Here is a 14,289-nt window from a genome sequence, read left to right as displayed (position 1 = left end):
GTAGTCTCATCCAAGGAACAAAGCCTCTTCATTATTGGAGTCTTGAGCAACCCGTGGTCAAAGCTTGAGTAGTAAGAAAGGTATGAAGAGTTCTCAAATGTGCCACCAAAGAGGGATGCAATGTTATAATAACCTGGTAAGAGCACTTAAGGGGACAGAAAAAGTTCAGGGATGAACAAAAGACTGAATGCCAGTGTATAATTAGTAACAATATTTGCCCAATCAGGCATAGGAGGACACTCATGAAGCTACATGAGACTTGAAGTCGAGTGAAAGAAGATGGCAGGCCAATTATAAAGGGCAAATAGCTGAACACACCTTCAATAAAAAGTGTGAATAGCAGGAGATAATTTGGACTGGCATTATTTAAGCCAGTGAGAATTCAGCAGGAGAAGGAAATAGAAATGCAAGCATGTGTAGCTTAGTCTTTTGCAAGGCAGATGAATGAGGCAAGACAAGAGCATCTAATCTGTGGAAGATTAAGCAGAAGTAATAAGCAAGGTAAGTAGTATATAAATCTGTGGGAAGATGGCTACGTGTGGCAAAGGACAATACTGTACAGAGGTTCTAGACAGAAGTGACATATGATAAAAATAGAAAAGGATGAGTGTTTGAGAAGAACATATAATCATTTCTGTTAAAGAGGAGCAAGATGAATGGTGCAAGAAGAATGACTGCTTATGGTTGAGTAAATGTAAATGCAGGTGTTTTACTATGAACTTTTCATTTTGAAGAGGCATGTCTGGGGTAAATGTCAAAAAGAAAAATAGTGGTAAAACATGGGTTTGTAATTATTAAAAAAATTATTTTTACATGGTATCTTTGTTGCTGATTAATATTTCTATGTAATAACTGGAATTTTGTTTTTACTGGTTTGCAAATGAAGTGTAAAGACACATCAGAAATACTCTTTTCTTAATATTATTTTCAATAATAATAAGACTGTGTTGTTAACTATTCTGCTCTCTGTGATTCCAGCATTCATGTGTGATATCTAGAATCAGAACTATACCTAAACTTTTTTTGGTAAATGTACCTATAATATGAATAGTTATAAAATTGGCAATAATCTCTAAATACAAGAGAGACATTACTAAACATTTAAATGAAGCATTGTACCTATATTATGAATAGTTTGTTTAAACTGCTTCAAAGCAATAGCAGAAGTGATGAAACAGAAACAAACTTGGTACAAAGTGGAATGGAAATCGAACATGAAAATAGTAACGGATTGGATTGTACTGTAAAATCAATTTTGTATGTAGAATTTACTAAAATATCTATTACAGATTACGCTTATAAAATGTGCATAAAATTAAAGTCAATACTTGAATCATTATCCTTTAAGATGGTAATATAGAATTAGTGTACAGTAAGATACCTGGGTAGAACAGACAAATAATGTGGAGCACCCTAAGTGTTCATTATTGTTACCTATTATTTTAAGTCTACAATATGATTTCGTAATACGTACATATATTTGTTATGCAATAATGAAGTTATAGAATATAAAACCTTCATCACTGCAACAAAGTTTGGTAATACAAACGAGGAAATACAAAGTGGAATGTGGAAAAAATCATTTTTGGGGAGCTACTTTTAATTATGTTGTGGATGAAAAGCTAAATCTATTAAGATTATACGCTCTATTAAAATTTTAATGAATAAATGAAAAGTATATTTCTTTTTCTATATTTCTTTTTCTTACCTGATTGCATCCAGATCTATGTCTGTATAAAAAAGGAGGTCCTTTTCCCTATGGAAATCCAGAGCAATTGGATGATTGGTTCCAGGGATATCTAGAGGAACATCCCATAAAGGTTTTGTATCTAACGAAATTCGTCTAAGGGAACCTTTACTAGCGAATATCAAGTAGCTGCTAGGTTCCACATTGCAGTTTTGATGATCCTGAAAGTTTAATTCATTTATCATGTAGTTTTGAACATTATGCTTGAATATCTTTTATATTTATGCACAATATACGTTTAAATTACATATGTTTACACTAAAATGAAATATTTACGAGACAATAGTAAATTGTAAAGCAATAAACTTCAGATACCAAATGCAGTGTTCCCCCTGTATTCGGGGGGGGGGGGGGGGGGAGCATACCAGACCCCTTAAATAACTTGAATCTGCAAATAGTTGAAACCCTTTTAAAAATGCTTAAAACTGCCTATTTTGTTATTTTAAACTCAAGAGAAACCCACTAAAAATGTTTTTGCCTGGTGCATTTTATGATGAAATTGATTAAAAAATATGAATTTGTGGATATTTCTCAAAGAAAAATACGTGAATTTCCCGCGAATAATGGGTAGATATGGTTCATAGAGAAATCCACGGATATGTGAGTCCGCAAATGCAGAAAATGCGAATATGGGGGTGTCCACTGTATAGACTAATGTCTATCATTTAGTTAACATTATAAAAACAATTGTGACAAAACACTAACTGCAACTAACCTTCAAAGTTAAACCTGTAGGACATGCACAGGAAAACCCTTCAGGATTCCTTAGACAGAGATGAGAACAGTGGCCATTTTCACGTCCACATATGTTTACTCCAACTGTTGGGCCCTGTGGTAATTAATGATGTCAAAATTATACTTCCAGCCCATCACCATTAGTACTTACATTTAAATACAAGACAGATATGCAATCCTTGTGGAAAATGTATACAAAAATAATCTTTGGGGTTGAGGCAAACAGTGAACTGCAACGTAAATGTTTGTAAATAAAGGTTATTTTTACCTCTTCATCACGTCATTTAGTAACAGATAAACTCCTTATAGTATCCAAAATAATTTATATGTATAAATATAAATGTATAAATGGCCAACTAGTTGAAAAAAACTTACTCAGTGCTGCCACTTCAAAACTAGTATCACTCGTAAGTGAAAACCTCAAACAAAAAAATAAGGAATGCTTAAGAGAAATAAGGTTGCTATGAAGGCAATATTAATTTACTCCAACTGTGAACGCTAGTTTCATCTACCTAACCTCCTGTCAATGGAGGTTGCAATTGATGTGGTTTCTTACGTACATATGATACATGAATTTTAATCAAGAGCATAATAATAATGACCAATTTTTCATAAAAGGCAGTATTATGATAATTACGTTATTGGGTGGGATATCGGCATCATATCTGCAAATAGTGAGAAAAAAATTGGAACACTTGATTAACATGACAAAAATACAAGACGCTGACACTCACGGGTAGAGCTTTGATGTCCATGATTCCTGCCAGCCCTTCTCTGATTGTTGTAACGGGTCTGCCAGCTTTCTTCAAAGTACGATTTAATGATTTAGTTTCCCAGTCCGTCCAGTAGACGTACTGTCCTGTTACACTTATGCCATAGGGATGTAAAACATCTGTTAAAGAAAAGTGATGGAATTGTGATGAAATTTAATAATCTCTATACATTGTTAATCTTGCAGTGAAGAACATTAATTTTGCAGTTTCTGTCTGGGACCAAATCTAATTTACAAATTGGTGCTCAAATAAATGAGTTGTCATGGGCTATTATTATAAAAAAGGTTTGTGATTAAATACTTCACAAACTTCATGACAAGTGTTGTAAATTTATTTGTATATATCCATTTTCTAACCTTTAACGAAGTCACTGCTAAGAGCTACAAAATAACTATACCCCATTTTCTTTAGTATAAGCTCTGCAGAAATATTAATATTATATTTTGAATAAACTGATTAATTTTACTTAGTATTTAAAATATTTGATAGATAGATTTAATAAATAGATTTAACCGTCCCTTCAAATTAGTTAAGAAATTATTTAATTGATTTAGGGAGTGATAAGAACCATTGACCTGACATAGGCCTTTTCGGGGGGTAGCCATAGGCCGAGCGCCAGTTTTTGGGGCCTTGTTCAAACAGACAGCACCGCAGACGGACGACAACTTGTTTCGTAAACTTCGTCTCGAGTTTAATTTACGTAGTGTAGGGTTTTAGAAATTAATAACCCTTAAGATAATTGGTTTTGTATGATCTCCTTTCCTATTTGTACCTATCCTAACCCATATCCTATCTGAATCCTTATCTGCAACCAAAACTTAAAACGGCCATTCACACTGATCTGTCGTCGGAAAATTCGGTAAGTAAAATAACATTTCTTGTCAACATACCAATTTATTTCCACGAATGTAATTAGAGGTCGCTGGGTTTGCTGATTAAATATATAGTATTTGTTTTTTAGTTTAGGAGTGAATTAAGAGGTGTCGTCCAAACTGGGTTAACTTAAAGGTAGGTCAACATACCAATTTTCCACAAAGGCTAGACCGCCATTATTGGACGGCTGATTTGTGCCAACGGTCATTTGTTAGAAAGCGGTTTCGTCTTTTAACATTTAACTTACTTATTTAACTTAACTTACTTATTTAAGACATAATACAGTTTTTTCTTTACCTTAACTAAATTTTGAGCCCTTTTACGTAGTTAGGCTATTGTAATATTGGAGTTTGTGAGAATTAATTAGGCATAGACTCAGATTGAACAATTTTACAGGGGTTTATATAATTACATGGGCGTAGTAGAAAATTTAGTCAAAATTAGGTCTGTCTGTTTACTTAGCATTACTATTTGGGATTAGTTTACTTTAATTTTACTTTAACCGGGTCGAAACTTAATTGAATTCTGGGACCAAACTGAACTGCCCTGGGAATTTTATGGCCTTGGTTTAATTTATTCATAGCCCTTATTAGATTAATTGCATTTACCTAAGTTACTCGTACCTGAATTTAACTAGCCTACTTAAACTTACAAAGCAATTATTAATCCTTTGGATTTTGTGGCACAAGTCTGAAAACATGTTAGGCGCACGGAAGAATTGTGTGCTTAACAGCCCGTTTTATACAATTTACTATATTACTAGAGAACACTCAGTGGAAGAAAGGAATTACCCTCGCAATTTTGTAGAGTATATTCCTTCAATCTTCCCACTGAGTGAAACAAATTTCCCACAACAAGTACAGTATTAATGAGCAAAAAGACAGTCTAACATTCCACTACTCATGACACTTGGGTGTGTAAAAAAGTTGAATCCCTAAAATGGTAAGTAAAAGAGATCCATCTCACGTCAGAAGTTTTCTTCATAGATGCATTAAAATGAGCAGGGGAGATAATTATTATTTTCAAATTATCAGGCAGTAGTCATCTCCTTCTTGTAGTGCAAAGATTGTTGCATATACAATTTAGAATTGAGAACAGTTTTTCCGGCCCTGGATGCTTTTGAGCAGCACGTCAGACAAGATAACATAATATGGTACCAGTATTTTAAAACGGGACATAAAATTGAATAAAAACCTTACGTCATCTGATAAGAGAGATTTTCACATGGGAAGAGGTACGTACTTGTTTGTGACATGAAAACAGCATTTTAGCAAACAGTCTTGGCAAGAGAGAGAAGGTTTTACCCCTGGATTAGTCAACCCATCCCATCATGTTGAAAGACATTCTGATAACTACTATAGGGATAGAAAGTGTCCATGGGAAAATGTGGAAGTTTATTCATCTCCCCCATTTGTGGTGACACATAATAAGTCCCAATTCATGTTGAGCCACAAGTCGAACTCTAATACTGTATATAGCCCTGAATGCAGCCATGTGATCCACAGTAAAGGAGTTCATCAGCCCACGGACCAACAGGTCCTGAAGGGGGCAGGTCTATGTATCCTTCAGGACTTATTACTTGCAATGCCATGTCAGAGATGGGGAAAGGAGGTTGACAAAATGACTGAGAGAGTATTTTCTGTTCTGGCAATCTAGATATCAAAGAATCTACTTCCAGAATTGCTTGCGCAAGTAGGGACTATGGAAATGAAAAGAATGGTGCAAGCTCCGAGGAAAAAACCAAGGTGTAATAGCCTTGGTTACCTCCCTAAGACCGCTGTGCTTATGAATGAGCTTAATGACCTTACAAAAATGCTTCTGACTATGCCTGCATGGGTTTTGTTGGTGAACTCTCTGGGCAAGTAGAATCCATTGCAGAACAAGTTGGATCCTCTACTGAAGTAGAGGGAGACTAGCAGCCAACCCATGACAAGTGACCAGAACAAGTTGCAGACACTGAGTCATGGTCAGAAGGCACTAATTAAGAATGATCATTTTCACTGTCCTTGTACCTGGAGAGAGAAGCTGAATTAACAAGGCTACCTGCTACCTGAGCAAGTGAGCTAGGCTACCAGCTACCTGAGCAAGTGAGCAAGAGTGTACACTTCCTGTCCCATGTGAAGCAGTACCGAACAGGTATGGGGTAAATCAATCTTGGGCCTCACATGGCCTGACATGGACCTAGGCTAACGTCTCATAGAGTTTACAGTGCAGACATGCTAGTGATGGTCATGAGACTGACTGAAACATGCACCAAGAATACCAAGATAGTTGGACTTACAGTAAACTTTATTATGAAACAAAGCAATTAAAATGAATCATTCATGATTAATTTCAGTTACTGAAATCAATTAAAATTAATAATTCTTTTATACTTCTGTGATATATAAAATGATACACAGTTAAATCTGCCATACAAATCTAATCATAGTTTTCATAACTCACATAAATAGCAATTACCTTTTACAAGTATTCTTCTCTTCCTGCCATCTAAGCCAATGGCTTGAATAAGGTTTGCTTTAGCATCTGTCCAGTAGAGTTCTTTATTTTTCCAGTCTATTGAAAGTCCATTGGGCCATATTATATTGCTGCTTACCAAAACTGATCTGAAACATAAAATTTTCAGTGCAATAAAATGCATTATGTTGCATGAAATTTGGAAATATGTCATAATGCCAAGTAACAAAAATGAATACATAGCAGTAAAAATAAATACTATTCTGAACATGTATATCACAAACATAATTACCATAGTTATGACCATACATTTGTGATGTTTGGTAATTACTATGATACATATTTTCTTATAATAGAAGTTTCGTTAGTCAACAAGGTACCTGGCTAATCCTGCACTTTTTCCTTCCTATTACAGTATATTTAAAGAACTGAGCAACCCAACACACTAGCTCATATTCCACCTTTGTTAACTTTTGTCCACACCTAATTCTTCTGGCATTTGTTTGAAAAAAGGAGCTGACACACCAAAAGACAATCATAAGGTGATGGGTTTGTACTAAAATTATAAATTTTGGTTTTTAAAGGATTCTGTACGGTTTCAATACAGCAGAAAAGGAACATACCTGAAAATATAAATATGATAAAACAAAATTTTATTACTATTAGTGTAGTATTTTACTAAGGTGACCATAGTACTACTGTTATAGCACAACATTTGACGTTGCCACAGACTTTGCCACAATCTCCAATCTTTAAACAATTATATATAAAGTGATTTAATTTTCTGAAACACTGTTAAGATTACTTCCCTTCCAATACAGAATCCATAATTTATGATATTGGCTTGCAGTTTGATATTGTTTAAAGTGCAATTTTGACAAATCTTTAAGTTATGAAACATAATCTTGTACTAAATTGAAGAAAATGGAATATGAGTACATTCACTGATGTAAGTAATTTGCATACCTGTGTTGTCCATCCATATCTGCAACTTCTATTCTAGGATTTTCTTCACCCCAATCAGTCCAAAAGAGTCTTCCTGTTGGATAATGGGTAACAATAGCTCGAGGTCGGTCTAATCCTGTGAATAGTACTCTTCGGTGGGTTCCATCAAGCTCACTTACTTCTACACTCCTCCTTTTCAGATCTGTCCAGTACATCTGTTCCAACAGGACATCCTTCAGTTAATTACCACCCATCAACATCAACATCAAAATACATAATAAAATCAATTCCAAATAATGTCTGCACCTACACCTAAATATGCATTATGATGATAATTCTTCTTAATTTGACTAATTTCTTTTTTTAGTGTAAAACCACAATTTGTCATAAGTTGTGTTTTTCCTAACTATACAAACCTGAGGTCATTTAACATATGGAATTTAACTTCAGCACAGCTGGAACCGGTCGTAAGCTTTCGAACAAGGTGGTTCGGTAGTTAACTGCTTGTCCGATAGTCGGGAGTCCGGCCCGACTGGGAGGTGAAGATTCACTTGCTTTAGGCCCAGGAACAGAGTGAGGGGTGGCATGAGGTGGGACTATGTGTAAAGGACCTCAGGTTTGTATAGTTAGGAAAAATACAATTTACGATAAATTGTGATTTGTTCCGACACGTAATACAAACCTTCAGTCCTTTAACATATGGAAGACTCACTTATTGATGGGTGGAATCTGAGTCTTATGAACAGAATGGTGTTCGTCTGACCTTGGTTCCCTTCCTGGTCATAAGAGCAGAGGGAGGGATCCTAGCCTCTGCCCAATTGATCGGGGTGTGCACCGCAGGATCAGTGGTCAGATCTCTGGACCAAATTCATAAGAGGGAAGCAAGCGTACCTCTTATGAATAGCAAGCAAGAACTAGTTCCTACTCAAGAGCCAAATATAAGGTCATTGGTTTGTCTCTTGTTGGTGTCCACTTCCCCCTTTGTTAGGGGAGTGGTGGATAACCGCTCCTATCCCTAATGAAAGGGTTAGGATGGAGCTCGGTAGCGTAGCTTAACTGCATCGGCCTCCTGTCCAGCGTAGTGACAACCGCAACCCTCTGCCCACAGGTAGAGGAGAGAAAAGAGGAGGAAAAGAAGCCAGTCACACTCTCATTCACTCGTCCATTCACGCAGTCTCACAAGGATGCGATGCTGTCTTGTCCGGCGAGGGAGCTGGGTAAGCTACACAACTTGTTGAGCAGCCACCACGGGTCCCAAGGAAAAAATGTCCAAGGACCTGTGGGCGATATCCCGAAAGTAGAAAGATGTGAAGGTGGTCTGGTTGGCCCAAACCCCTGCCTTCAGCACCTGTGCCCCAGAGAAGTTTTTGCGGAATGCAAGGGTTGGACCAATACCTCTGACTTCGTGGGCTCTTGGACGAAGGGTACCGGTGTTGTCGCTCCTATCTGAAGCGTACGCCTTCCTGATCACCTCACGAAGCCAGAAAGAAAGAGTGTTCTTGGACACTTCCTTCTTGGTAACCCCGGTGCTAATGAAGAGGCGTCAACACTCAGGCTTGAGGTGGTGAGTTCTCTTCAGATAGCGCCGTAGTGCCCTCACAGGTCAAAGCAGCATCTCATCTGCATCGTTGTCGGTGAAGTCCTTCAAGGAAGGGATCGTGAATGATTCGAACCGGTTGTCAGGGACCGAAGGGTTCTGAGTCTTCGCTATGAAGTCCGGGATGAAATCGAGCGTCACCGATCCCCATCCCCTTGTGTGCTTTACATTGAAAGAAAGACCATGTAGTTCCCCTACTCTCTTCGCTGATGCCAGGGCCAGCAGAAAGACGGTCTTGAGGGTCAGATCCCTGTCTGACGACTCTCGGAGTGGCTTGAAGGGTCTTTGAGTCAAACTCCTAAGGACGAGAGTCATGTCCCACCCCGGGGGCCTGAGTTCCCTGGGTGGGCAAGACCTCTTGAAGCTCTTCATCAGGAGGGAGATCTCCATGGAGGTGGAAGTGTCCACTCCCTGCAGCTTAAGGACTAGGGCCAGGGCGGCTCTGTAGCCTTTAACTGCGGAGATGGAGAGGAGCTTCTCTCAGCGAAGGAAGACGAGGAAATCCGCTACCTGCTGAAGAGAGGCTCTGAGAGGAGAGAGACCCCATCCACGACACCAACCACAGAAGACGGACCACTTCCCCTGGTACACTGCTGCAGAGGACTGTCTGAGGTACCCAGCCATCTCTGTTGCTGCTCAGCAAGAAAAGCCTCTTGCTCGCAAGAGATGGTGGATAACAGCCAGCCGTGAAGAGACAGGAACCAAACTGCTCGGTGGTACCGTTCCACGTGTGGTTGGTACAGGAGGTTGTGCCAGGGGGGAATCTCTCTCGGTGCCTCGGCGAGAAGAGCCAGCAGGTCCGGATACCAAATGGCCTGAGGCCATTTGGGTGCCACCAGAATCATCCGAAGATTCGCGGTGACCAGCACCCTGATGATCACATTGCGAATCAGACAGAACGGGGGAAAGGCGTAGTCGAAGAGGTTGTCCCACGGATGTTGAAGAGCGTCCTCTGCAGCTGCCCATGGGTCCGGCACAACTGAGTAGAAAACCTCGAGTTACCTGTTGTGCTGGGTGGCGAACAGATCCATGACTGGACGCCCCCACAGGTCGAAGAGCCTTTCTGCCACGTCTGGGTGAAGGGACCATTCAGTCCCTATCACCTGAGCTTGCCTGCCACTACGTTCCTCTTGCCAGGAATGTATCTGGCTGACAGCTCTACCGAGTGAGCTACGGCCCACTCGTGCACCTGCATTGTCAACTGGTGTAACGGGAGGGAAACAGGCCCCCCTGTTTGTTGACGTATGCCACTACCGTGGTGTTGTCGCTCATCAACACCAAGTGTCCCATCACCCATTCCCGGAACTCTTGGAGAGCGAGGAATGCTGCCTTGAGCTCCAGGTGCTTGCCGTGATGATCCCACACACCTGCAGCCAGCAATTCCTCCAGGTGTGCGCCCCATCCCTTGGTCGACGCATCTGAGAATAGCAGCATCTCGGGGGAGGGGGGCCGGTGGTGCAGAGAGGCACTCCTCTTACGAGGTTCCCATCGTCCAGCCACCAGGCTAGGTCCTGCCTCACCTCCTCCGTGAGAGGCACGGGGAAGTACGGCGGGTCTCTTGCCTGTGACCAACACTCCTTTAGCTTCCACTGAAAAGACTGCAGGCCAAGATGCCCATGAGGGACTAACTTCTCGAGAGATGACAGGTGACCGATCACGACCTGCCACTGCTGAGCTGGCTGTTCCTGCTGAGACAGGAACCATCTGGCTGCCTCCCTGAACCTGCTGATCCGCGAGTCTGCGGGGAAGACTCCCTGCTACCGTGTCGATCAGCATGCCCAGGTACTTCATCCTCTGCTTGGGCTCGAGATCTGACTTCTTGAAATTCACCAAGATCGCGACAGAATTCGAGGAGTCAATCCCTGTCCTGTAGCAACTGTGAGCGGGAGCTTGCCAGTACCAGCCAATCGTCGAGATACCTCAGAAGACGTATCCCTACTGAATGGGCCCAAGCAGACACCAGTGCGATCACTCGCGTGAACACCTGTGGGGCGGTAGAGAGACCGAAGCAAAGTGCCCTGAATTGGTACACCATCCCGTCGAGGATGAAGCAGAGGTACTTCCTGGAGGACTGGTGGATGGGTATCTGGAAATACGCATCCTTCAGGTCCACAGAAAGCATGAAGTCATTCTCCCCGACAGAAACGAGCACGGAGCGTGCTGTTTCCATCGTGAACTGAGACTGGCAAACGAATCGGTTCAGGGGAGAGAGATCTATCACCGGGCGCCAGCCCCCCGATGACTTCTCCACCAGGAAAAGTCGGCTGTAGAAGCCCGGCGACTGATCCTGTACAATCTCCACAGCTCGTTTGCTCAGCATGGCATCTACCTCTTGCCGAAGCGCTACGTCCCTGGCTGAACTGGGGACGTACGTCAGCAGATGGACCGGGTTGGAGGTGAGGGGTAGCCGCGACTCGAAGGGTAGTAGATATCCCTCCCGAAGGACATCCATTATCCAGGTCTCGGCTCCGTAGCGCTGCCAAGTTGCCCAATGGCTCGCCAGGCACCCCCCCAACTTCCGGCAACAGGTGAGGGGGAACGCTGTTCCTAGCGTTTCCCCTTCTTCGACTTCTTCCTGGCTCCTCCTCGGGAGAAGGAGGACTGGGAGGAAGGCTGACAATCACTCCTTACAGTAGAAGTCGAAGGCTGGGTCTTTCCTCTTGGCTTCGATGAGGGCTTCGTCTTAGCCGCAGAGGAAGCGCTAGCCAAGCTCCGAGGCTTGGCCTCAGTGGCTCGAGGCTGCCCAACTGCCTTCGAGACTGCCTGGTGGACTAGGCGGTCACTGTCCTCAGTGCGCCGCTGTTCCACCGCAGTGTCCACCATCTAGGAAAGAGAGAGGAGGAACCCAGCACCAGTCCGTTCCTCAGACCCAAAGCTGCCTCACGCCCTGCCGACCTGGTCACTCGAGCGAGGACTGCGTCCCTACGTCTCAGAACCAGGTTGGCCCACAGATTGGCCGTCTGGTGGGCCAGGTAGGAGATAGCCCTACTCCTAGACTGATACAATCTCCCGAAAGCCGGGTCTCCTTCAGGAGTGATGTTTCCCGAGGAAGCTGCGACCCTGGACACCATGAGGGACCACAGGTCCAGCCAGGAGACTGCTTGGAATGCTACCATGGCAGTCGATTCCAAAGCCAGTGCCTCTTGGTGCGAGAACCAGAGGTTCTCAGCCAGCAGGTGTTGAAGAGACACACCCAGGGTTAGCCTAGCTAGCTCTGGGTTAACCTGTTTGGGCGGCAGCGGGTCCTCCGATGGCACGTAGAACCGCCTCTGCCGTGGTAGAGGATGGGGAAGCAGCTTGGACGACCTGCCAGACTGAAGTGATCCCTACTGTCCGGAGACAAGAGAGTCCACCTGGCCCAACACACTGTCGGCCAAGGCTGATCGGGGCAGACCCACCGTCGTCCTGGGTTCCTTCTTAGGCCCCCAGAACGACTCCAGCCTTGATGTAGGCTCAGAGGGCGGGAGCACCGATCCTTCCCCGAGGTCAATGTGCTGATGAATCAGCGCGATGACCTCTGCAAACGACCTCTGGATCTCGGGAGTGACCGTGTCCTGGGGAGATGGACCGTCAAGTCCATCCAGGGAGAATGCCTTCCGAGATCCTCCTCCTTCCACAGGAGGAACCACGACAGACCCCTCTTGGTCTCCTCCAACCACTTGGGCGTACGATATGGTCGGTCCCAAGACCGTGCCAAGCTCGTAGGCCCTCGTGGAGGGACAGCGAGAAGCGCACTCCTCGCGGTCGCTCTTAATCACCTCGCTCCTCCCGGTGTAGCCCGAGGAGGTTGAAGGGATAGGAGAGGTAGACCTGATGCTTCCCCCCTGCCTACCAGCAGAGCCGGTGTGCTGGGGGGCTGCAGGCGATCGCCAACCCGAGGTGACGATCGAGCTGCAGGCCTAGTCGCGCGGTCTCCCTGAGGAGAACCGCTGGACCGAGAATGGCAGCGACAGTCCCGAGTGTCAGGAGAGCTGCTACCCTTCCGCCTATCTGTCCGGTCCTGGTGGGAGCGATGGTCAGGAGACCGGTAGAGTCCACTGTTGTGGTGGGAGCGTGGCTCGTCCTCACGGCGCGTCACGGTACCTGGACCAGCCGAGGCTGGTCCTGGCGACTGGGGGGACCTCTTCCTCGCCTCAGCCCGCGTACGGTCTGGTGGGACCATCGCGTCAACCCTGGGGACCGGCAGATTGCCACGAGAGCGATCGCTGGTCTGGCGGGAGTCGCCTGAGCTACTGCCAAAAGTCTTCCGCTCCGTGCCTGGGTCCTGGCGGCGAGCAGGCTCAGCTGCCTGGACCCTGGTTGCACGGTCACCCGCGGGCGACCGTACATTCGGCACCACTCGCGAGCGAGCGGCCGAGACGGTTCCCAGTGCCAAGGCAGAACCTCTGGCGCCAGGAGAAGAGGTACAGGTGGTAGCTGGTACCCCTCCGGTCCCTATCTTCTTCATCCTTGCGGAAGGAGAGATGGGCCCTGTTCCCAAAGAACAGGAGGACCAGCGGAAGCCCCAACTGTCCCACCAGAGTGGGACAGACCCTTAGAGGTCTCTGAGCGAGACTTCTTAGGGGGGGAGGAGGCCACCTTCTTCTCCCTCGGCTGTGTGGTCTTGAAAGCCGAAGGGGAAGAGGCGGCTGCAGACGACGAAGACGACGACACCTTCCTCTTCTTCCTCTTCTTCTTCGTCAGCTTCCTCAGGACCACCATGAAGTCCTCCATCCAGGATGGAGCTGGGGCAGTTGCCGAAGCAACAGGGCACAGCTGTACCTGTCTGGAGGGACCTGCGGTGGGGGCAGCAACACCACGGGCTGGAGCGACGACAACAGGAACTGATACAGGGTAGCAACAACAGGAACTGGCGGCATGTCAAGCGGGGAACTCTTGGGGCACCGAAAGTCAGGGGCTGGAGCGAAGGCAGCAAAACCAGGCGGTGGGGTCATCTCCTTCCTCGGCAAGCATGGCAGCGGGGCCTGGACTGAAGCTGTCGGGGTAACCATAGCCACGTGCAGGGTGTAAACCAGGTGAGGAGGAGCTGCATATCTAGGCGTCGACACCGTTGTTGTCGTCGACGTCTCTGGTCCGTGTGTCACTGGCCTGGGTTCTCGAGCTGCCAGGTAGTACAGCAGCCCCTGAAGACTCAGTGCACCCGGGAGTCCAAGCGAGTACCA

General features: G+C 44.7%; 1 protein-coding gene and 1 long non-coding RNA gene across 2 annotated transcripts in view; one reads left to right on the top strand and one right to left on the bottom strand.

Annotated features, from left to right (window-relative positions):
• Positions 1-14,289, bottom strand: part of LOC135210085 (low-density lipoprotein receptor-related protein 4-like) — a 471,815-nt gene that overhangs the window by 17,689 nt on the left and 439,837 nt on the right. Inside the window, exons 25-29 of the mRNA XM_064242883.1 lie at positions 7,552-7,745; positions 6,589-6,734; positions 3,217-3,374; positions 2,463-2,576; positions 1,709-1,908 (exon numbers count right to left, since the gene is read on the bottom strand). Coding sequence (XP_064098953.1) covers positions 1,709-1,908; positions 2,463-2,576; positions 3,217-3,374; positions 6,589-6,734; positions 7,552-7,745 — 812 coding nt within the window. The remainder of the gene's footprint in view (positions 1-1,708; positions 1,909-2,462; positions 2,577-3,216; positions 3,375-6,588; positions 6,735-7,551; positions 7,746-14,289) is intronic.
• Positions 3,891-14,289, top strand: part of LOC135210086 (uncharacterized) — a 31,527-nt gene continuing 21,128 nt past the window's right edge. The window contains exon 1 of the long non-coding RNA XR_010313450.1: positions 3,891-4,114. This is a non-coding gene — a long non-coding RNA (uncharacterized LOC135210086). The remainder of the gene's footprint in view (positions 4,115-14,289) is intronic.

Source organism: Macrobrachium nipponense, chromosome 39 (genome assembly GCF_015104395.2).
Source record: "Macrobrachium nipponense isolate FS-2020 chromosome 39, ASM1510439v2, whole genome shotgun sequence".
Taxonomy (NCBI): domain Eukaryota; kingdom Metazoa; phylum Arthropoda; class Malacostraca; order Decapoda; family Palaemonidae; genus Macrobrachium; species Macrobrachium nipponense.
This window is presented reverse-complemented; position numbering and strand designations above follow the sequence as displayed.